Genomic DNA, 24532 nt, shown 5'->3' with positions numbered 1-24532 from the left:
GCTGTAGGTTTCCTATTACTGTCAGAGAGGGAGCACACACACACAAAAAAAAATAAAGAATACAGATTACATAGATTTCTGTTAACCTCAAGGTGAACATATTAAAATCAGGCAGAACTCATTTAGAATAAATATCCATGTATATGGAATACCAATACATGTCACATACAGGGTGTATACTAGGCTTCCCTCTGAACATGTGGCAGGCATGTCCACCTGCCACTGCTAAACTCACACATAGAGGAACAGGGGAAGGATGCATACACAGAGGAGGAGCTGAGGTATCTTCAAAGACACAAAAAATTGTTAATGCAAAATATGCTTTATTTTTTATATCGCTTGTCTCAAGTAATGCATGTGTGGTAAATGAGATGTGATACTGGCAGTATATAGCCTATATCTTATGGCCACATTTGCTTCCAAAATCAAATTGTTAGAAGTAGCATAGCATGTGTCTCATTGCTTTGCTGTCATGTGACTGTGCTTTAGCTACGACACCAAGTGTCCAAACATAATTTAGAAGAACTTTTGATGGGGCGAGTTGGCGCATGGCTATGTTTTAGAAAGAGTTGCGCCTAAAAAAGAAAAAAACACAGGAAAAAGTGAGGTAGACGAAAAGAGCGCTCTTTTCGTCTATCTTGTTTTTTTCCAGTGTTTGTTCTTTCTTAGGAGCAACTCTTCCTAAAACATGCCCGAACATAACCCAGCAAGATATGTCATATTAAGTAAACACAAACAAAAAGAACCACACTTTCAAGGAGGTGGCTCACATTGTTATAACACTAAGCAAAAACAGTCATAAGTGATGGTTAAAACTAATAGTGTGATACAGGTGAAGGTGAACAATACCACGTAGGTGTGGTTAATATGGAGCATTACCAACTTCCCCATTTTTTCTCTTCTATTATTGCATACAACACCACTTTCGAATGATCAGTGGTAAACAGCTTTTGTCTTGTTCTGTTTGCTATGTTTGCTATTTTTCTATGGAAAAAGGCTTATCAACGCAATAATATAAATCAAAATGCAATTTCTGGGTATTAAACCATAACAAGCAACTGAAGAATTTCACTGGGCAAAAACAAGCATAAGTTCGCTTATAAGCACACACTCCTTCAGAAGCAGTTTGGTTGCAAATCATGATCACCAGCCTATTTCATGTCCAATGCATGATGAAGATCTCTCCAAATGGTCTCCTATTATACTCATCTCGCCAGACCACCTGATCCGCTGCCATTCTGAACTATGTTTCCCTTCACTGTGGCAACCAATCTGTTATACTCTAATACAACACTCATTGCTAATTGTAGAGTCCACTCACGCCTGTCTTGTGTTTGTGGTACACCACCCAGGAACAGATGGTCTGCAAGGTTCGGTAGCCGCAGCCCCAGCCCTGCAGGAAAGCATATGTGCGGCATCTGAAGACGCTGGAACAATTTGAGTGTAACATGTAAACACACATCGGCTTTATCAACAACATGCAAAAACCTATACCTTTCCGCGAAAAAAATTTATTTATTTGTTTGTTTGTACAGCTTTGCTAGCCTATTTTAGGCTGTGAAGAATGCTATGCTGTAAGGTAGTGTCAAAGTTTGGGCATATCTTAACACGAACAAATTCTTACCACTTGTCATTCCAACAAATGCAAAGTTTGTTATGTTTCAGGAAAAAAGGCCATGTTTTATAAGTGCAAGTTCTGTAAAGATTAAATAAATTTTGAAAAATGTCAAACAACTGCACATATTGTCACGTGGTAGTGACAGTGAAGAAAGCAGCAATAAGGTGGAATACAAAACAAGGTTTTATTGGGCGAACCTCTGCCCACAAAAACAGGCTAGACTTATAGCACAATGATAGCAGCGAACACGGTCGGCGATCGTCGGAAATCTGATCAGCGGGTAAAGAGTGTCGGCTTTTATAGAGCAGTCATTGAATGTTCCAGACTAATCGTTCGGACCCGCGTGCCTTCCACAAAGTTCTACACCATTCGCGTCAGGTGATGAAATCAGATAATATAAGATTCGGCGACAACAGACAGCGGATAGAAGCATCGATAACTTTCCAGAAACTTCGGATACATGCAGGCGCGTCCCACGCTCTGCAATTACATTTGTTAGGCGGCGAAACGTGGTTGCCCGATAAAGATAAGCACACATGTCAATATCTTCTGGCAAACAAAATCCGGGGATAGTGAAGGGTAAAACGGACACCGACCAATAACATTAAAATAAAAATAAAAAAAACTATGACTGTGACCTTAAACTATGAGCAATTCCAACCAGACGAGTTTTCGTCAAACTTTTGAGTTAAAAATCTAGAAATCCCCAGACTAGGAAGCAAAATCTGCTATGCTGTGAGTGAAGAGAAAAACAAAAGGGAACAACATGTCATGATGCACAAACTGCAGGAACTGGGAAAATGTGGCCGACCATTTTAATGGAGTTCCCATTTACAAGATGGCCTGAACTAATCCTGTCTTCTTTTTTTCTGCTCCATGCGAGTATTTATCCTTGCCATAGTCCTGTTTGCTATGTATGCGACACAACATCGGCGTAATTCGGAGAAAGTATTGTCTTAGTGCTCAACTAGCAATAGTTGTAGCAGACAACACATTTGACACATCATTTTGATCAACACTGCATCATACGCAGCATGTGCATTACCTTCAATATGCATTGGCAGGACTTCACAGAACTAATTTATTGAAAGTGACCTCACTGAGACATCTCATAACCTTATACAGACTAAAGTACCTCCTTAGTAGCTTTCTATAAAGTATGTGAAAGCAAGGTGGGACTGCAAAACCAGACTTCATTGCCTTGGTATGTGACTGACGTACTGTTGGTTAGAACCCAGCACAACTGGGGCAAGGACAGCAGGGTACAAAGAAACAGTGCTAGTGTTGACTTACAACTAATGCTATGTGCACTTTTCACCTGCATGCTTTTTATGCATACAGCATAGCCATCTCAGTAAAACCAAAGCACAAGCAATGCTATATGTGAAGGTATGTAAACTATAGAGCATGAGGACCAGACAACAGTAAACGTTACAGTAACTGTCACCAATCGACTAGCAATCTTGCCATTGCTACTGGAAAGTGGTAGCTGTGTAAAAAACACCCATAAAAGCCAAATCTTCATTATCTGTTGCTCCCAGCTTGATCAGTGATGTTGAGAGGCATTTGGCTTCGCAATACTGTGATAGGGGTTTGAGACCCCTGACATGCCAATTTCTTGAAATCTTGTAATACGATTTACTAGTTGACCAGAATTCTTCTTCCAATTGGCCAGCCAGCAAAGGTAGTGGGGGTCATTGACAGCATCATAGAAACAGTCACCCTAACATAGGCAAAACATTATAGCAAGCCTTGAGTTATGGAACACAGCACACGAGATCATTCTATCTGCATATGGTATAACACTTATGGCACACTCTTGTCATTAAATGAGCGCAACAGCCAGACTAATGCTCCTTGCATCCATATCGACAGGTGTACATGCTTATCTTTATCGGGAAACCACGTTCCACCGCCTAACAAATGTTATCGCACAGCGCAGGACACACCTGCATGTATCAGAAGTTTCTGCAATGTTATTGATGGTGATGATATGTGGTGTTTAATGGCACAAGGGCCAGGTATGGCAAAAGAGTGCCATGGCAAATGGTAATTTTAACAATGTATTGTGAATGGCATGGACAGTGAATTTATCATGGTAGATGTGACATGGCTGTAGAAGGGCCCAAAAACTGTCGCTGTAGATGGCGTAAAATATATAGGCACTAAAATGATGACACTGATTAGTTAGGGACATGGGCGATGGCAATTGGGTTTCGTTAAAAACACGATGCAACAAAAGAAAACATAACAGTGACACTATCAACAGTGACAACTGTCGACTGTCAAACGGTTTCATCCTTTCTTTCTGCTTTTTGGGAATAAACCACAGCATTCATCCCTTGTTTTTACCAGTCAAATCATGATTGTCAAAAGGTTTCTCTTATGTTGTTTGTTATGCAGATTTTTGTTCAGTGTCTGTTATCTTGTTTGATCTTATTTCATAGTTGTTTTTGTGCCATATGCCTACTCCTGCCTAAGGCCTGGTAACAAGGCTGGCAGTACTTGTAAAATAAATAAAATAAAATAAATAAATAAATAAACAGAGCTTCAAGAGAGCCCCTGAATAGGAGGGCTGTTAGTCGTGTGCTAAAAATTACCAGTACAAATGATTTTCAGAGTATCTGTTTCAGCTAAAAACTACACGACTAATTTCAGGTTAAAAAGCAGTTCATCATTAAGAAAAAATGCAGGTGAAGGGGTATATTTTCCCGATATGCAAAAGGGAAATACTTTTTCCTCTCTATTTCTATTGCAGGGCACTGAATAAGAACATGAAGAAATGTCAAACAATTTCCGCACTTACTACAAGTCGGAGGATCACCCCAAGCCAAGCGATAAGAGTAAGTACCGTATGTGTGGCCGATTAATCGGCAAAAAAGTACTTCCTTGTAGCGTGATGCTTTCTCACTTATCTAGTTCCCCAGTTTTGGTTTTATCATGTGAAGCTTATTCATTGCTTGTGTATCCCACTGACCTTGCCAATGATTCCTCAATTTACAGTGCCAAAAAGGCTCTAGGTCTGTGGCAGGGATGGGGATGTTTCCGTCTGTGTCACCAAAACTCACTCATGTAGCCGCATTGCCTTCGTCAGCAGCCACATTGCCTTCTATACCCCTGTGGCCAGGTACCCAGCATAAGACGATCTCTTGGTTGCACATATTTGCAGGGCACAACAAGGCGTATAGTTCATTCAAAATGGGGTTCTTGTGTTTTCATAGGCTAATTAGGGCTCTCACTACACTTAATGAGTCTGTGAAGACAATAGCCTTAGCGACGTTTGTGAGCCTTATGTGTTCAATAGCCTTAAGTATAGCGTATGCTTCCGCTGCAAAGATACTGGTGCGTGGGTTTAGTGCTCCAGATGTTGAAAATGAGGGTCTCAGAGCTGCGTAAGCAACACCAGCAAGTGACTTCGAAGCACCTGCGTAAAATTCATCACAGGAGTACTTCTCCTTAAGTTCCAGAAAATGTGAATATATGCGTGCCTCCGGGGCTCGTTTCGATATTTCTAAGAAAGAGATGTCACAGTGGATAGTCTGCCACTCCCAAGGCGGTGGAAGCCGTGTAGGAGCTATGAGGACATTCTCTGAAAGAGGGACCCCTGTTTTTTTCTGCGAGTGCTTCCAACCAGAGGGTCAAAGGAGGCCTAGAGGCTGGAGAGTTACGAAACAGCCTAGCAGTTGACAAGTCACAAATAGAATGACAAGGATGTTTAATATCTGAGCTAACTTTTAGGGCATAGGAGAAAGTTAAATATGTCCTTTGGTAATGCAATGACCATTCGTTTGATTCGATGTAGAGGCTTTGCACACTGCTAGTCCTAAAGGCACCTGTAGCAAGGTGGATACCTAAGTGGTGAATAGGATCTAGCATTTTAAAAGCGCTAGGTGCAGCAGAATTATAGACTATTGCTCCGTAGTCAAGCCGTGTTAATATTAGACTTTTGAAAAGTTTTAAAAGGCACCTTCTGTCGCTTCCCTAAGAATTGCGTAAGAGCTTCAGTAGATTCATAGTCTTGAGGCACTTTGATTTCAGATACTTCAGGTGTGGCACAAAAGTTAGCTTACTGTCTAAAACGATCCCTAAAAATTGGTGTTCACGGCCCACAGATAGCCGTTCTCCATTGAGATCTATCACGGGGTCCGTCAGTATACCTCTCTTGTTAGAGAACAAGACGCGCATACTTTTTTGACGGTTTAGTTTCAAAACATTTTCTTCTGCCCACTTAGATAATTTATTTATGCAAAGCTGCACTTGTCGCTCGCAGATACATTACATGATTTGTAACCTCTCTGGATGTCATCCACATATGAACAATAAAACAGAGTACTTAGTATGACAGTCTGGATCAAGTTCATTTTGACAATAAGAAGAGCGCAGCTCAGCACAACTCCTTGTGGAACACCAGCCTCTTGCGTAAATGGACGAGACAGAATGTTACCAACTCTAACCTGGAATGTGCAATTGGAGAGGCAGCTCTGAATCACGTTCAACAAGTTGCCTCGAACTCCCATTTCAGACAAATCACGAAGGATTCCAAAGTGCCAGGTTGTGTCTTATGCCTTCTCCATATCTAAAAATACTGACAAGAAAAAATGTTTGTGGACAAAGGCATCACGGATATTTGTCTCGATGCAGACAAGGTGATGTGTTGTGGATCTACCCTCCCTAAAACTGCACTGTAAGGGATCGAGTATCTTGTTGCTTTCAAGAAAATGGATGAGGCAACAGTTAATCATTTTCTCAAATAGTTTGCATAGACAACTTGTCAGAGCTATATGCCTATAACTGTTGGGTGAGGAAGGGTCCTTGCCCTTTTTGAGAATAGGAATTACAATTGCTTCTTTCCAGATGGAAGGAATGTAGCCAGCAGAGAACATGGAACTGAAGAGTGACAGTAGTGTTTTTTGGGTTTCAGGGTTTAAGTGTCTGATCATCTCGTACATTATTCTGTCACTTCCTGAAGCAAAATTGTTGCAACAGTTCAGTGAGGCCTGGGTCTCAGCCATTCTAAATGGATGATTGTATACTTCATTGGATGTGCCTTTCCAACCCAAAGTGACCTGCTCTGCTGGTCGCTGGTATTTTAGGAATGTATCTGTGTAATGAGATGTACTAGAAACGTGCTCGAAATGTGCTCTTAGACAATCAGCCTGGTCCTCAAGAGTATCTGCTTGATGTTTACTAATGGTAGAGGATGAGTTTCGGAACCTTTTATTTTGTTTACCCTGTTCCAGGCCTTTCTTTCGCCTGTATAAGAATTAATACCAGAAATGTATTTTTGCCAACTGTCCCTTTTGGCATGGCGGTGTGTCCTTCTACCTTCTGGTTTTATTTTTTTAAAGCTGATAAGGTTTTCGGTATTCAGAGAGTCACGGAGCTGATTGCATTCAGCGTTCCACCAGGGAACATGTTGTTTAATAGGCGATGCATTTGTTTGCGGGATACATATTGACGCTACGTTGACAATAAATGCGGTTAAATATGACAATGCATCGTCAATACTAAGCGTACGAATATCACCCCAGGTCATATATGTCAGCTCTCTGCATCACTGCCTGTTCGCTGAGTCAGCTTTCCACTGAGGCGCATGTGGAGAACATTCGTCTCGTTTCCTTAATTGTAAGACAATCGGGAAATGATCACTCCCGTATGGATTTTTATGTACCTTCCACTCCAAGTACAGCACGACTGTACTTGAAACAATGGTTATATCTATAGATGTAAATGTCTTGTTTGCGACGCTGTAAAAAGTTGGCTCCTTCTTATTTAACAAACACACACCTGTACTTAAGAGAAAGTTTTCAATCAGACGCCTTCTGGCATCACATTCAGAGTCGGCCCACAAGGTATGATGAGCATTTAGGTCTCCATCAACAATGTAGGGTTCCGGGAGGTGTGCAATAAGGCTTTCAAACTCAGTTTTGGAAAGTTGACAGTTGGAAGGAATGTATAAAGATGCAATTGTCAGCAGCTTACTAAAAAGCACTGCTCTGACTGCAACTGCCTCTAGGGGCATTTTAAGCTGTAATTGCCGACAAGCAACACCCTTATCTACAATTATTGCAACACCAGGGACAAGGCAAGGACGTCGTTGCGGTCTTTTCGATAAATGGCACACTGTCAGAGAAAGTTTGAGCGTGAAGGATTAAGTGGTGTTTCTTGAACACACAGCACCTTTGAATTGTACTTATTTAAGAGTTCCTTAATGTCGCCTAGGTTGTGAAGTAAAACCCTGACATTCCACTGCAATATCTGTGTATCCATATTATATGTGCTTTGTGCTGTATGTCTAAGAGATTAGATTAGATTAGCTCACGAGACCTTTCTACGCCCCATGATACCAAGATTTTTCTTTTTTCGCAGCGTGCTTTAGGGAGCTGCGTCTGAGGCTGCGGAACTGCCCGCTTAGCGGGCACTTTCGCGGGAGTGTTGGGCCAATCTGCACGGGCAGTGGCCCTTGTTCCAACAGGCCCGAGGGTCTGGTGGTCCTCCTTTGCAGAGGTCGGAACAGCACTGGCTGTTCCAGACAGGGGGGGGGGGGGGGGGTGAGGAGGTGTAGGGGGGGGGGGGCTGATGGCGTGACTTGGGCAGCCGCCACATGATGTAGCGCTGCCCCCAGGCGCGCCACATCAGTGTAGGAAGGACATGACTGATTGTGGAGTGAGAAACGCTTACGTGCCTCTGGTAAAGATAAGTCAAGTTTTACTTTCAGTTCTATGATTTGTTTCTTTTTTCCACAAGGGGCATGATCGTGACTAGACGGGGTGATCTCCTTCACAGTTGGCACAGTGATCTGTTGAGGTACAGATGTCAGAAGCATGTTCAGAAGAACTACACTTACCAAAAGTAGCACATCCTCTGCAGTTCTGCGACCCATTCCCAAAGCGCTGACACTTGAAGCATCGATGCGGATTTGGGATAAACAGCCTGACGCGAAGCTTACAGTAACCAGTTTCTATTGTTTCAGGTAGGTTGCAGGTTCCAAAAATAATGATTATGTGTTTGGTAGGTATTTGTCACCTCACCTCAATGTTATCCTTTGTACTTTCACTAAGTTCTGGTTTTGCCATCCTTCAAGTAGTTCGCTTTCACTCAGTTCGAGAAGGTTATCTTCAGAGACGAACCCCCGCACTGTGTTCATTGACCTGTGTGGGCCCTCTGAGACGGGGATTTCCCCAAATGCTACAACATTCGAGAGCTTGTCATACTGTACTTTGTCGCGAAGTTTGAGAAGATCAGCACTTCCCACCTTCGTAACTTCATAGCCTGGGCCAATTGCTTCCGTGAGAGATTTTGCTACAACAAATGGTGAGATCATTCTTACTATTTTCTTATCATGCTGACTGTATACAACATGGTACTTGGGAAAAGATTGTTTTTGTTTCATGAAAAACGTGAAAGTTTCACCGGTGCACCCCCTCTTGAGGGAGCGATCAGGTAATGGGGGAAAGTCGCTTGCCATATAGTGTTGGAAATTTTGGTGCTGATGGTGGCTACCCACCCCCGAGCCCAACAAGGGGACACTACAAGATCGGAAACCTGCGGACACTGTCAAGGTCGAACTTTGACGGTCACTGGGCGTCACCAAAGTGCAGCCCAAATCGTCGCTTCCCGTGCCAGAAGCGATGACCTACGGTGTCATCGCCCATCGTCAAGGTTCCCCTCCATGGCCGAGCCAGGGCCCTGTAACACCACAATTCTGTCGTCCACTGCCAACAGCACGCCCGCCTATTGATCAGCGCAGCCACCCGAAGAAGATGGACATTTGGCGCGCCCCAAATCACTGCCCGCTCTGCTATAACTGCGGGGAAGTGGGACATGTCTACCACTGATGCCCATACCGCGAAATGGGACTACGAGGGTTTGCCGTCAAGGCTCCATGCCCGCAGCAAGGTGAATGCCCTCGCAATATCGCCGACTACCTCGCCAGTACTCAGTGGAGCTCTTGATGACCGTCCCGTTAGCCATCACCAGGCCGCTAGCTGTCGCCACAGCACCGTCCATACACTGGCCAGGCCCGGGACCGCTCTGCGAGCCCATATCTGGAAAACTAAAAGCAGCAACCGATACAGGTGCGGTTGCTTTTCGTCGAACTGACGAAGATCCTCCGCTGCCGCAGAAGACGCCGAAGAGACTACCTCAATGACATAACAAAAACACGCCGCTGTCCCGACGACGTCTGGAAGCAAAGAATACGCCAATGAAAGACGACCTGACGACGTCACGTACCAGCCATAGGTCAATGTGACGCAGCCGTGATCCGACGCCAAGACCTAACTGTAACGCAAGACAAAGAACCACCGACCTCGATGTGCTTCTTGATGGCCACGCAGTCACCGCCTTAGCGGACACAGGGACCAATTACTCTGTCACGAGTGGACACATCACCGCCCAGTTGAAGAAAGTTAAGACTGCATGGGAAGGCCCTCAATTTCGGACAACTGGCGGACACCTAATTATGCCGAATGGAATCTGCACGGCAAAAATTACCGTTCATGACCGAACTTCTCCTACAACCTTCATTATCCTCCTACACTGTTCACGAGATGTCATTCTCGGCATGGACTTCCTGAACCAACATGGCACAATCATCAACCTGAAGTCGAAATCGATAACGCTATCGAAAGATTTAGCGATACCACCGAAGAGCTCTCATAGTCACCATGCCTTGAGTGCGCTCGAAGACCAAGTGAGCATCCCACTGCGCTCCAGCACTATTATTTCTGTCGGCTCCGGAACACCTGCTGACGTAGAAGGCATCATTGAGGGTGACCAACGTCTACTACTCGACTGTGAAATTTGTGTCGCAAGAGGGATCACTTGACTGCACAGAGGAAAAACGAAAGTGTTGCTTACACACTTTAGCCAGGAGCTCAAACACATCAACAAGGGCATGACGATCGCATACATAGAGGAAATCCTGGAGACCAGGAATGTCTTTGTCCTCTCGAATTCTGCCGCATCTACCCCGCAACCGTAGTTCCCACACCAGACTTCGACATAAATCCAAGTCTCCCCATGACTAAGTAACAACAGCTCAGAAGTCTGTTTAGACGTTACAGAGACTGCTTTTCGACGTCATCGAGAATTCCACAAACACCTGTCGCAAAGCATCGCACAATAACTGAAGAGTGCGCTCGACCACTCCGCCAGAGCCCTTATCGAGTTTCAATGAAACAACGTGAAGCTATGAGGCAACAAGTCAACGAAATGCTGCGCGACGACATCATCCAGCCGTCGAAAAGCCCATGGGCAACTCCTGTAGCTTTGGTGAAGAAAAAGGACGAAACCCTAAGTTTCTGTGTCGATTATTCTTGACTTAAACAAGATCAGGATGAAGGACGTATACCACCTCCCACAGATAGACGATGCAGTGGATTGGCTCTGCAACCCTAAATATTTATCGTCGATGGATCTCAAGTCTGGCTACTGGCAAATAGGAGTTGATGAGAGAGATCGTGAAAAGACAACCTTCATCACGCCAGACAGTCTCTACGAGTTCAAGGTCATGCCATTCAGACTGTGCTAGATGCCTGCAATGTTCCAGTAGCAGACCTGTCTTGTTTACTTGGATGAAGTCGTCATCTATGCCAAAAATTTCAACGATCACTTTAGGCGGCTTGCGACAGCACTAGAGGCCATCAAGTCATCAGGGCTCACTCTGAAGCCGGAAAAGTGCCGCTTCACCTACGATGAGCTTCTGTACCTGGGCCACATCATCAGCAAATCTGCAGTCCACCCCGACGCACAGAAGACAGCCGCCATCAGAAAGTTCCACCAGCCCATCGACAAGAAGGCAGTGTGTAGATTTTATGGCATGTGTGCTGCAGGTGCTTTGTCAAAAACTTTTCACACATCACTGAGCCGTTGACACATGTAACGAAATGTGATGTCGAGTTCAAGTGGGAAATACTGCAGGCTGATGCACTTGAAGAACTCAAACAACAAATGCAGCCACCACCAGTACTTGCGCACTTCGACGAGTATGCTGATACCAAAATCCATCCCAACACCGGTAGCCTAGGCCTCAGTGCTGTTCTGGTGATGCTGTTACGGGTGATAGCTTACGCTATCCGGTTGCTGTCAAAAGCGGAAGGCAATTATTTTATGACTGAAAAGGAATGTCTCACCATCGTTTGGGCTGCAGCAAAATTTCGCCCTAACCTACATGGCAGGCCATTCAAAGTCATCAGCAACCATCACACGTGTTGGCTAGCAAATTTAAAGGATCCTTCAGGACGGCTGGCGTGGTGGAGCCTCAGACTACAAGAATACGACATCACTGTAACCTAAATGTCTGGACGAAAGCACTCTGATGTCGATTGCCTATCACACACCCCCATTGACCCACCGCTGCAAGATGACGAGGATGATGACGCCTTCCTTGGAATAATAAAGGCGGAAGACTTCGCTGAACAGCAACAAGCAGACCTGGGGCTAAAAAGCCTCGAGTACAGGCAAACCTCGATATAACGAACCTCGATTTAACAAAATTCGCTATGTAACCAAATATTTTTATTTCCCGGTCTTAGTTGCATCGAAAACCATGTATTCATCTTTCGCAATTTAACGAGGTAACTTCGTGGCACAATGTCAATTGAATGAAGTTTTCGGCGTTTTCAATCGGAGCCCGTATGGCTAGTAAATCTAGCAAAAAGGAAAAAGCGATGTCGGCCGAGGTAAAAGTTACTTTATTTCAGGCGTCCTTCTGAATGAAAAGTTTGAGCCGCAAAACCGCTGTCAAAGTGAATGCGCCGGGACGCGGTATAGGCAGGAAGCACTGCAGCACCATTTGTCGTGCTGGTAAAGAACTCGGAGAAACGCGAGAGCCGTCGATTTCTTCTGGCGCAAGAGGGATGGGGAGGGGGTGAACGCGCGGTAACGCGATCAAGCACGCGCTGGTGGGAGGGTGGGCAGGAACGAGTGCCTATCATGCTTTCTCCTTTGCACACGCGTCCATGCGCGGGCCACGCGCTGCATCGATCTTTGAGGTAATCTTTTCACGGCAAGCCGAAACGGATGGTGCCTTTGCGCTCATTTTGTTGTTCCCGCGCGTCTATAGCATTGGGGGTTCATGTAATCTCAAGTTTCCGAGACACGGTATACGAAGCGCTCGCTTACGTTGTGACTGCCAAGTTCGCGATCATCGAGTGAGATCTGTTAATTTTCGCCCGAGTTTGCGTGACACCGATAAAACTACGAGCCTTACCTTGCGTAGACTCTTTTTCTATTGTCATCAATGCTCCCCATTTCTGGTGAAAACTGACTTTTATTTTTATTCTTTTTACAAAGGACCAATATCTGTATTTTTTTATACACTTTTGTTTTTAACGTGAGGGCGCGAGCTGCAGGCACTGGGCGCGGTCGGCTACATGGCGTCCGATGTTTACGGAGCCGCGCGACGCAACACACGCACATCTTGGATGCCATGGGCCACGTCGATTCATTGCTCTAGGTGCGATGTGGGCGCGTACCCACACCATTGTAGCCCGATCTTCTTGCGATTTGTTTATAAATGCTTACTAAGAAGACACTGTCCACTCCGAACGGTCTGGTAACTTGTGAAGTTGTATTACACGCTAAAACTTCAGAATCTCCAATTAACGAAGTTCGCGATTTAACGAAGTTTTCCGCTGCAAGTACAACTTCGTTGTATCGAGGTTCAATTGTATTTGGAAGGCCACACCGATATTGTCCCTAGGACATTTAAGCGAGGATTGTCTTCGTTCTCACTTCAAAACAACTTACTAGTAAAGAAGAACTTCTCACCAGTTTGCGCCAACTACCTTCTTGTTCCCTCAGCGCTGCGTCCAGAAAGACTGCAAGCCCTACATAACGATCCGACCGCTGGGCACCTCGGATTCTCTCGGACGCTATCAAGGATACACGAAAGGCCGCACCTGATCACCAACGTTGCCCATTACGTCAAGACATGTCGAGACTGTCAGCGACGCAAGGCACCGCCAACACGGCCAGCGGGATTACTACAGCTGATGGGGCCTCCTTGCCTACCAATTCAGCAGATTGGGATGAATTTGGTGAGAGCCTTTCCGACGTCAACAACTGGAAATAAGCGAATCGTAGTGGCGACGGTCTACCTCACCCACTTGACTGGAACAAAAGGTCTGCCGAAAGGTAGCGCAGCTGAAGTGGCGAAATTCTTCATCGAGAACATCCTGCTGCGACATGGCACCCCAGAAGTCCTCATCACCGGCAGAGGAACGGCCTTTACAGCGGGGCTTCCCAAGCCATTCTGCAGTAGCCAGACAAGACATAGGAGGACAACTGTCTACCACCCACAGAAAAATGGTCTTACGAACACCTGAATAAGACCTTTGCCGACATGCTAGCAAGGTACATCGACATCGAACACACGAACCTGGGATGCCACCCTGCCATACATAGCCTTCGCCTACAACACAGCGGTGCAAGAAACAACACAGATCACCCCATTCAAGCTGGTTTACGGCAGGAACCTGACGACTCTCGACGCCATGCTGCCGCACTTTACCGACGAAGAGAATCATGATGTCGCCACCTATCTCCAGCACGCCGAAGAAGCCCGACAGCTCGCTCGCCTACAGATCAAGAACCAGCAGCGTACCGACAGCCAACACTACAACCTCCGACGGTGCTACGTCGAGTACCAGGCGACTGTGTTTGGGTTTGGACCCCGATACGGTGACGAAGACTAATTGAGAAACTATTGCAATGCAATTTCCAACCCTACAAGATTATGCGACGTATCAGTGAACTAAACTATGAGGTCATGCCAGATGGCATTTCGCATTCACAGTGGGGCCGCGCATGATCTGAAGTGGCCCATGTGGTGCGTCTTAAGCCCTTTTATGCACGCTGATGAACTTCCTTATTTTCTTGTTTCTTTGCTACGGGTATTTTTGTTTATTACTTTCATTTGTTTGCAGCATCGGGTCAATGCTTTTTAAGAGGGGGGTATTAACGTGCACTTGTTTATCTTTATCGGGCGACCATGTTTCACCACCTAACAAATGTTATCACACAGTGCAGGACGTGCCTGCATGTAACGGAAGTTTCTGAAATGTTATCGATGGTTCCATCCGCTGTCTGTCACCGAACCTTGTCTAATCTGATTGCATGTACGCACGACGCAAATAGTGTAGAACTTTGTGGAAGACATGCGGGTCCCAGTGATTACTCTGGAACATTTGACGACTGATGTATAAAAGCCGACGCGCTTGAGCCGCTGATCAGATTTTCACCGTTCCCCGACTGTGTTCGCCGCTGTCGCCATTCTTTAAGTGTAGCCTGTTATGGGGGGCACAGGTTCGCCCAATAAAAGTCTGTTTCGTCTTACACAGCATTGCTACTGTGTTCTTTATACGTCACTACTACATGACAATATGGAGTCTGGTCGAAGTCTCTTTCGTCAAAGTTAGCATGCACAGGAGGCCCTTATGCAAAAGAAGGTCAGGCGTGCAGACAGGACACAAGAGAAGTGGACAACACGAATGCCGACTATCAACTGAAGGGAGCACAGAGGCGAAAAGAAGAAAGACACAAAACTCATCTGCGCAAGCTCTGGAATGGCATCACCACGTGTCAGTCGGGTCTACATGAGAGATAGCTGCCGGTCTACGTGAGAGATAGCTGCTAAGGCTCTGAATCTCTTCCTTATGTAAGGTAATCAAAGGTTGACTCACACACACGCTTCTGCCATTACAGATATGACATACCTCTACCATAAGACCCTTGCTGGCACTGCCAGTACTTGTTCATTGCAGTTGCCATTGATCAGCTTATGCAAAGGCACTGTGTTTTCTTGTACTGCACAATAATTGTGAAGCTATGCATGCAGAATTTTGAGACAAACCTTTCAGTAACACTGGGAATTTGACCAGATAGCCTCCATTTATGCTGGAAACATTGTGATGGCTGTGCTTTTATCTGGATTAGGGCACACACATTCATGACTCACAAAATTAAATACAAGAGTTCTTAGCACAAAAGCGGAACTCTTCCAACTCCAGCATGGTGCTGGAGCACTGCATTTCCTGGAGAGTTCACAGAAGCCATCTTAGGTGTGTTCCAGATACGTTGCTGAGAAAATCACGCTGCCTAGGTATACCACGCATGTCTACTGCTGCAAGGCCAACACAATGGTGTCCATTAGTCTATGAAATGGTGGGAATAAGGGCAAACTACAAGGCGAAATCAGTTTCATTAAGCCCATTAGCCATCCTGAAAGCAATTTTCTCTCTGTTTCCATAAGAGCATCAAGTTCAATTTGCCAACACCTGTTTGGGTCAGCTGATGTGAAGTAGATGTGTCATTGATGAAAGGGGAATTATCACTAGGAGTATGTCTGTCATCCTACAGAGCTGCCTACGTAGCTATTGCATCTGAATATAATATGGCCATCCGCTCAGCCAAGAATTACTTTTTTTCTGAAACACTACCTCATCTGCTCACAACTAATCCTAAGAAATTTTGGAACATTATTAACGTACGCAACCGAAAGAAATTGTTCTGAAAACTGCCGATGGATTTCCTGTCTCCCGTGAGCTTTGCTCAATGTTTGTAACAGCACATTCCCGCTATCTTTTTCTGACGCTCTAATACTAGATACTTCACCATCCGCACGTGCCTTTACGTACCCTGAGATGGAGCCAATTTCGATCGACTTAGATGACATATACAATTTGATTAAGAAAGCTAAACTTTCTTATCGGCAGGTGTTGATACCATAAATTACAAATTCCTTAGGAGTACTGTAGTGTATTCATCTGCTTTCTTGTCATGTATTTTTATGCAGTCTTTGCAGAGTTCAACACTTCCGGATGACTGGAGGACGGCGAAGGTGATTCCAGTCCACAAATCTAGTGATACACATAACCCCTTAAACTACCAGCCGATCTCCTTAACTTCTCTATACCATGCAAATTATTAGAGCACATAATCTACTGCAACCTGATTAGCTTTCTCGAGTCTAATAATTTTTTTGCATCACAGCAGCATGGTTTTCGCAAAAATTATTCTTGTGAGACTCAATTATTAACCTTTACTAATGATTTGTCTTCTGCTTTAGATCGAGCTTCAGTTATTGATTGCATCTTCCTTGACTTCGCGAAAGCTTTCCACACTGTCTCACATCGACTACTATTACTGACACTTAGCACACTCCATCTTGATTGTAATTTGCTTAAGTGGATTCGGTATTTCTTGCAGAATAGAACACATTACGTTTCTGTTAATGATCATGGCTCTAAATCATGCAATGTAACATCCGGTGTTCCTCAGGGGTCACTCCTAGGGCCTCTTCTTTTTCTCATTTATATTAATGGCCTGCCTGATTCTGTTACTTCTAACATAAGGCTCTTTGCAGACGACTGCGTTCCATACCGCGTAATTTCTAATGAGTCTGACTTCTCCGTTCTTCAATCTGACCTAAATAAAATTTCTTCTTGGTGTGATGCATGGCTTATGAAACTAAACATTAACAAATGTAAAGCAATGAGGGTGTCTCGAAAGATTAACCAGTCCATTTCTTAGGGCTATGATCAGTGGCGTAGCAACAGGGGGGGCCGGGGGGCCGTGGGCCCCGGGTGCAAGGGGCCAGTGAGGGAGGGGGGGTGTCATATACGTCTGAAGACACCCCTCTCTCCGCCGGCTACACCCAGTGGGGGGGTGACAGAAGACCTAAGGGCCCCGGGTGCCACGTGACCTAGCTACGCCAGTGGCTATGATCTTAATGATTGCCCTGTTCAGTTGGTCGACAGCTACAAGTATCTAGGCGTCCATATCACTAATAATCAGTCACGGCAGAAGCACATCCACCATGTTATTAGCAAAGCTAACAGTTCTCTTGGTTTTCTTTGGCGGAATTTCCAGCTCGCTCCCATTCCGTTGAAACTACTACTATATAAAACACTCGTGCGTTTTAAACTCGAGTACGCTTCATCGATATGGGACCCGTACACTAGCTCGTTAACGCAGTCCATAGAATCAGTTCAGAACCGCTCAGTTAGGTTTATCCTCTCTAACTACTATCGCTCAGCCAGCATTTCTCACATGAAGCAAGAGCTTGAATTACCTCTTTCTACCTCTCTAACTACTATCGCTTAGCCAGCGTTTCTTGCATGAAGCAAGAGCTTGAACTACCTCTTTCTACTAGACGTCGAATTTCCCGCTTATGCCTGTTTCATAAAATATACTACACTAATAATGAGCTAAGAATGACACTTTAGTCGCCACCGAGCCATTTGTCATTCCGTATTGATCACCGAATGAAGGTTAGGGTGCCCCAGTGTAAAAACAATGTATGCCTTGTAGCCTTCATCCCGAAAACAAGTGAAGACTGCAATCGCCTTCCCGCATCCTCTCTGCAATGCCTGTACGGCCTTGAGAGTAAATAAATGAAATAAACTTCTGGTAGTTAACAATGAAATGCAGACTGTCACCATTTATTTTTTTCAACCAGCACCAGAAGTGATGTCCGAGGATTCTTTTATGGTATGATTAAAAAAAAATTAATCCTGGGTTGCTTCACTTCCTTTTGGAGCTACAAAGTAAGGGTTTTGCTAAATCAGTGTCACAATCTCCTGTGATTATCCAGAACTTCGTCAGTGGTATTTGAATGACAACTGACATCAACAAGATTTCTGCAGCGTAACCATTGGTGTGACAGACTGAGAAAGCCCTTGGCTCTCAACTGATGATAAACTTGCACTCATGTCACTGATAGCTCAGTGGCTTGTTTTCCATGCTGTATTGCAATCACCTCTATGTTCAAAATGAACAGTGAAACCTTTTACAGTGAAATCATTTAACACGCATTTGTATTTTATATTAAATGACTCATTTTCAGCAGCTGACCCAAGCAGAGAACACACGCAAATCAGCTGCCACAGCATTGTAAACTGCCTTCTCCAATGTCCTCAAGCACAACAAAGGGCTCCTGCTAGCACACGCTGCTACATATCAAAAGGGCGATGGGAAATACTTAGAAGTCTGTTACATCTCAAAACAGCGATACGCATTCCTTGACTGCTCCCCATGAGGCAGCCCTTTCATTAGCCCCTGCCTAGATGGCGACAGGGCACGACATAGGCTGTGACGTGCAAACAAAGGAGCTCACTTCAAGGTGACAACCACTGCCCTCCGTGGAAGCAGTAACTACCGCAAAGGCCACTCTACTGACCCCGACGAGCTGACCGTCGCAGAGAGTCCATTAATTGATGCAAGGGGCTAATGTCTATGGCTTCCATGGGAACTGCATCCACTTCAGGTTCCCGAATTGTCATGTGGTTGCCTCGTTTGCAGGGGCAACATTGGAGGCAGAGCCTGGCAGAGCGGTGCAACGTAAAGGGTGGGATTTTGCAAACGATTCAACGATTTGCAATTGGCGGAGACACAGCCATCAGATTCTCTAGTCTGGTCACTTAGGGAAATGAACTGCTTTAAAAGAGGGCACCTTTGGTGCAGTGGTGTGTCCCTATGTGTGCTCAGACATGTAGTGAGCTCAGACATTTAAAGTGCTCCTACATGGAGTGGGCTTCCATATCTGGAGGCAGTATAAATTATGTAAAATAAACCCTTTTCGTTTGCTTCTACTCCCCAGACGTACTCATCCCTATGCCTAGAAAATGCCTGACCTAAATGCTACCCACAAGCCGCAACAATGCTACTGCTTGTGCATAGGATGCTCAAATGTTTGACTGTCTACATAATATTTACTTAATCACATCAGGGCTTATAGTACAGGATGCTGGACGCCAGCAGAAAAATCATTTATTACAACAGCTTAACCCACTGCCCAACTCAGAGTTAAAGGCACACTAAAGGCAAATACTAAGTCGAAGTGGGTTGTTTAAATATCATTCCACAAACCTCACAATGCTTGTGAGGTTTGTGCTAAGAAAAGACTTAGTTTGCGAGAAAATTTCATCTCAAGGGCCCGGATACCTTTCTCAAAATTCAAACCTTCCGCCACCAACTGGGGTAGTGGTAACGCTGCATTTGCCATCACCATTCTTTGCTGCCATCGGTGCCTGACAGACAGCGGTACTGAGCCAAGATAAATAAAGATAACAAGGAAATACTCCCCGGGCTCGTAATGGGGCTGGGATACAACTTGGGACGGACGCTCCGCCAGATGGAGACGCTGAGGCTCGGCTGTCCCGCTGGCGCGCGGGAAGAAACGCCAAAACATAAACAGGTCCAAAACGCGTTTTAAGCATGAATATGACACTTTTGGTAGACGAGTATGCAGTTTTCTGCAAAACTACACGATATGCATGCAAATGGTGCTTTTGGCAGAACGCGCGCCCATCTGTAAAGAGCTTCACTCGGCCTTTTGTAGTGCCGATCAAACGGCATTCCTTCAAAGGTCATTGACACCACTGGTTTATGACGCTTTTAACTATATGTCATTTTCCTATCAGATATCTTTGTAACCTTACTTCAGCGGAGCGAATAAAAAGGGTCTTTAACATCAACACTGATCGCTGAGCATTTACCTGGATTATTTTCTGTAAGGAATATGTTGGCAGGTTTGAGTGAAGATTTTGGCGGAGCACTTGTAGTAGTTAAGCAATAGACGCATGTGAGAGAGTTCCTCATGAACGAAGGGTGTTGCGAGTGCCCCACGTGCAGCAGTGGGCATTGACGAACGTTCTTTTTTTTAGGAGTTTAGCAATTCTGGAAGTTTTTGTTTCAGCATTTGGGTCCCATAATTTGTTCTGCAAACGTTGAAAAAAAAAGACTCATTAAATTAGGCATTGCGTACGTCGACGAGTATGCAGTTTTCTGCAAAACTACACGATATGCATGCAAATGGTGCTTTTGGAAGAACGCGCGTGGAGTGTCTTAACTCAATTAACTGTGCTTTAATTAACTTCGCCTTAACGCCAAAGGTCGACGGTTCGAAGACTTTGGTCAAAAAAAGCTGAAAGAGTAAAAGGCCACCCTGCAGTGCCGTCTATCCACCCTGAAGGCATTACTTACCAGCCAATGCTGCTCTTTTTAGAACCCGCACATGAATTTGTGCCAAAACGCGAAGCGGTGGGTTCGCCACCGCAGCTGCTTTTTGATCAAGTAGCGTAGACAGTTTTGGCATCCCGCAACATCACGTGGAAGTTGAATTCTCTGCTTCTTGCAGTGTGTTCGAGTTCCGCGAGCCAGGAAAACCAGCACAGCACTACGGGATAAAGAAACTACTGACACACGAAAGTGTGGTTGGCGTGGAACTGAGCAAAAGCGAGACCTTTCAACCATCCGCGTCGCTGTCAAGGGAAATTTCAATTAGTTTTTTCTAGAAATGAAACAGCTATAGAAATGGACAAGTAGCATTTTATTTCATCTTATAATACAATACAAGAGTGTTTTTTGCAACGAATGATTGAGTACTAGTGACAGAATTTAACTGAGGAGTGCCTCATCAGGCAAGTACTTGGATGTCCCAGGGGATTCTCTAATTATGTCCTGCATTTACCTCAATTTCTCAATTACTGAGTCTCTGTTCGTAATAATATTGACACCTTAGAGGTTATGGAGCGCTAATCTGTCGCTTTAGCTTGACTTAATATTTGCCCTTAGTGTCCCTTTAAGAAGTTCCAAACTAAAACATCAATTGTGAGGTTTAACGTTCCAAAGGTGCACAGTGAGCTGAGGGATGCAGTAGTGGATCCTTCTGGATCAAGTTTGACCCCTTTTTCAAAATGCACCCAAAGCGCACTGCACAAGCATTTTTTGAGTTCTTCACCCATCAACGAAACGTGGCCACAGCTACCGGTGTTACCGGCGTTACCTGTGGGATTTCGAATTCCTCTAGACTATTTTCTCTTCCATTATTGTCATGGGTGTCACTGGTACGGTATAAATCTCTATAGAACTCCTCAGCCACTTGAACTATCTCATCCATATTAGTAATGACATCGCCGGCTTTGTCTCTTAATGCATACATCTGATTCTTGCCAATTCCTAGTTTCTTCTTCACTGAGTTTAGGCTTCCTCCGTTCCTGAGAGCATGTTCAATTCTATCCATATTATACTTCCTTATGTCAGCTGTCTTACGCTTGTTGATTAACTTCGAAAGTTCTGCCAGTTCTATTCTAGCTGTAGGGTTAGAGGCTTTCATACATTGGTGTTTCTTGATCAGATCTTTCATCTCCTGCGACTGCTTACTGGTATCCTGTCCACCGACTTCTATTGCATACTCCTTAATGATGCTCACAAGATTGTCGTTCATTGCTTCAACACTAAGGTCTTCTTCCTGAGTTAAAGCCGAACACCTGTTCTGTAGCTTGATCTGGAATTCCTCTATTTTCCCTCTTACCGCTAGCTCATTTATCGGTTTCTTATGTGCCAGTTTCTTCCATTCCCTCCTCAGGTCTAGGCTAATTCGACTTCTTACCATCCTATGGTCACTGCAGCACACCTTGCTGAGCACGTCCACATCTTGTATGATGCCAGGGTTAGCGCAGAGTATGAAGTCTATTTCATTTCTAGTCTCGCCGTTCAGGCTCCTCCACGTCCACTTTCGGCTATCCTGCTTGGAGAAGGAGGTATTCATTATCCGCATATTATTCTGTTCCGCAAACTCAACTAATAACTCTCCCCTGCTATTCCTAGTGCCTATGCCATATTCCCCCGCTGCCTTGTTACCAGCCTGCTTCTCGCCTACCTTGGCATTAAAGTCGCCCATTAGTATAGTGTATTTTGTTTTCACTCTACCCATCGCCGATTCCACGTCTTCAAAGAAGCTTTCGACTTCCTGGTCATCATGACTGGATGAAGGGGCGTAGACCTGTACAAACTACATTTTGTACCTCTTATTAAGTTTCACAACAAGACCTGCCACCCTCTCGTTAATGCTACAGGATTCCTGTATGTTACCAGCTATATTCCTATTAATCAGGAATCCGACTCCTAGTTTTCGTCTCTCCGCTAAGCCCCGGTAGCACAGGACGTGCCCGCTTTTTAGCACTGTATATGCTTTTTTTGGCCTCCTAACTTCACTGAGCCCTATTATATCCCATTTACTGCCCTATAATTCCTCCAATAGCACTGCTAGACTCGCCTCACTAGATAACTTTCTAGCGTTAAACATTGCCAGGTTCATATTCCAATGGCAGCCTGTTCCGGACTGAGTGCTTTACGTTTTTTTTTTTTCCACTTGCCACTAAAGGATGAAACAGCTACAATCAAATGACTGTATAGCGAAGTGCTGGGGGCCTCCGAAATCATTCGTTATACAGGTCACTTTGACGCAAAGGTCGTGCACCGTAGAGTAGAACCAAGGAAGAAATATTCATACAGGTCATTTCGTTGCAGAGATCTTCGTTGTAGAAGCATTCAACAGTATCTTGTACAGTCAACAAGGTCATCAACATTGATGAACGTTCGCCTGCGGTACAAATTAATGTGTAGAGTATGCCAGTGCTCTTGCAAACCGTGCTACCGATTATTTCTGGAGTATAATTCTGTACGGCCATATTACGTGAAAAACGCGCTGGGTTGTTTCCGTTGTCATCGGCTCTTTTATGCTGCACCAAGTCACACTGTGCCAGTCCACCAAACAATCTATTTTGTTGCCAATGACGCGAGTCCATGGCACGCTTATTTTGGCATGTATTCACGCCTCTGTTGCCGTTACTGGCACATCAACCACTCACTCAACTGCCGCACCCCCCCCCCCACACACACACACACGCACACAATACAGCGCATAGAACTCAACAGTATGCTTAAATAAATTAATACGCTGCCTCGACAACGCACACAGCGGAAACCAAGCATGCTATCAAAGTACAAAATTTTGACATTCCGCTGTTCCAAGTTCGCATTGCGCCTACACTGCACCTTCACCACACAGCCGCACAGCGAGGAGCCAGTGCAACTTAGGTAAAACGTCTACAAGACGTGAGCTTTCAACCAGCCCGCTAGACTAAACAATGCATCGCGCAGCACGTCACTGAATAAAATGTAGGGATAGCAGACGTACTCTGTCGTCGACACCGTCGCAGCCGTAGTGATAGTACGCGTACTTTCCCTTCACACATGCAACACGACTCGCTTGCGATGGCAGGCCTAAGCCCTCGTGGACGTCTTCGAGTATAGTTGCCATCCTGTTCGTACAGATTAAGAAGCGTCGAAAACGTGCCGGGATCAAGGAGGTTTTTTTATAACCTCCTTGGACGGGAAACACGGTCGAAACAACGCGCCATGCGTCGTGCCACAAGTTAAGCAAAGCAACCAATACATGTGTTAAAGGCCTGCCCAGTCACTCTCAAATGCATGGCTGTGCCATAGAGTTTCCTACAAAAATTACTAGAGGGAACTCTGGCGCTGCAGTCGTTGTCCTACCCACGACCTACTGGAACTCCAGACCTGCACAGATATTCGGCTTCTATGGGAGCAGCTTGCGCCCACTTTCGTTCAACCGACTGCCGTAGGTGGCGCTTTTATAACCTGTTCGTCTGCTACGAGGTGGGCTGTTGTGCGGCGTTGTAAATAGTACGGCAGCTGTTGTGTTGTGATGAACTGCCTCTCTAGTTGACGATTTTTGCTAACACAGTGACAGAGATGTCACAAGGCTTTGAATGGTCACTTGGCTCCAAAAGTTGACTCACCGAACCTGAAAAATGTCGGAGCGTGTAGTCCGCTGCTCTCTAAAATAGCGTTAAATAGCCGGTCCCACTGCCTTTTTAAAGGAGATTATTATAAATCGCATTGTGTATAGAGTTTGCAACGTACCCAACAGTTTCATTGTACACGTTGTAAAATTCGCGTCTGCGCTCTTTAGAAACTTGAAGCCACCGTAATGTTCGACGACAGAACGATTACCACTCATTTTAACTCTTAAAAGTTGTCCGTGAATGCGTCATGAGTTCAAAAAGTGAATTGCGCACACAGCTTCACTGCGTACGT

The 24532-nt window shown here is 45.0% G+C and overlaps 1 protein-coding gene across 10 annotated transcripts in view; it reads right to left on the bottom strand.

Annotated features, from left to right (window-relative positions):
- The window catches only part of Ufsp1 (UFM1 specific peptidase 1), a 186243-nt gene extending 162348 nt beyond the window's left edge, over positions 1–23895 (bottom strand). For 9 of the 10 annotated variants that reach the window (XR_011509619.1, XM_070528967.1, XM_070528969.1 and 6 more), the window contains exons 1-3: positions 23607–23895; positions 13728–13877; positions 1322–1393 (exon numbers count right to left, since the gene is read on the bottom strand). Coding sequence is in view for 9 of the 10 variants with exons in the window: in XM_070528967.1 (XP_070385068.1) it covers positions 1322–1393; positions 13728–13877; positions 23607–23729 (345 nt within the window). In the remaining variant the exon portion in view is untranslated. The remainder of the gene's footprint in view (positions 1–1321; positions 1394–13727; positions 13878–23606) is intronic. The other variant, XM_070528973.1, reaches the window with a different exon arrangement.
- Between the last annotated feature and the right edge of the window lie 637 nt (positions 23896–24532).

Source organism: Dermacentor albipictus, unplaced genomic scaffold, assembly GCF_038994185.2.
Source record: "Dermacentor albipictus isolate Rhodes 1998 colony unplaced genomic scaffold, USDA_Dalb.pri_finalv2 scaffold_16, whole genome shotgun sequence".
In the NCBI taxonomy this organism is placed as follows: Eukaryota; Metazoa; Arthropoda; class Arachnida; order Ixodida; family Ixodidae; genus Dermacentor; species Dermacentor albipictus.
The sequence above is the reverse complement of the archived record's forward strand: the minus strand, read 5'-3'. Positions and strand labels throughout refer to the sequence as shown.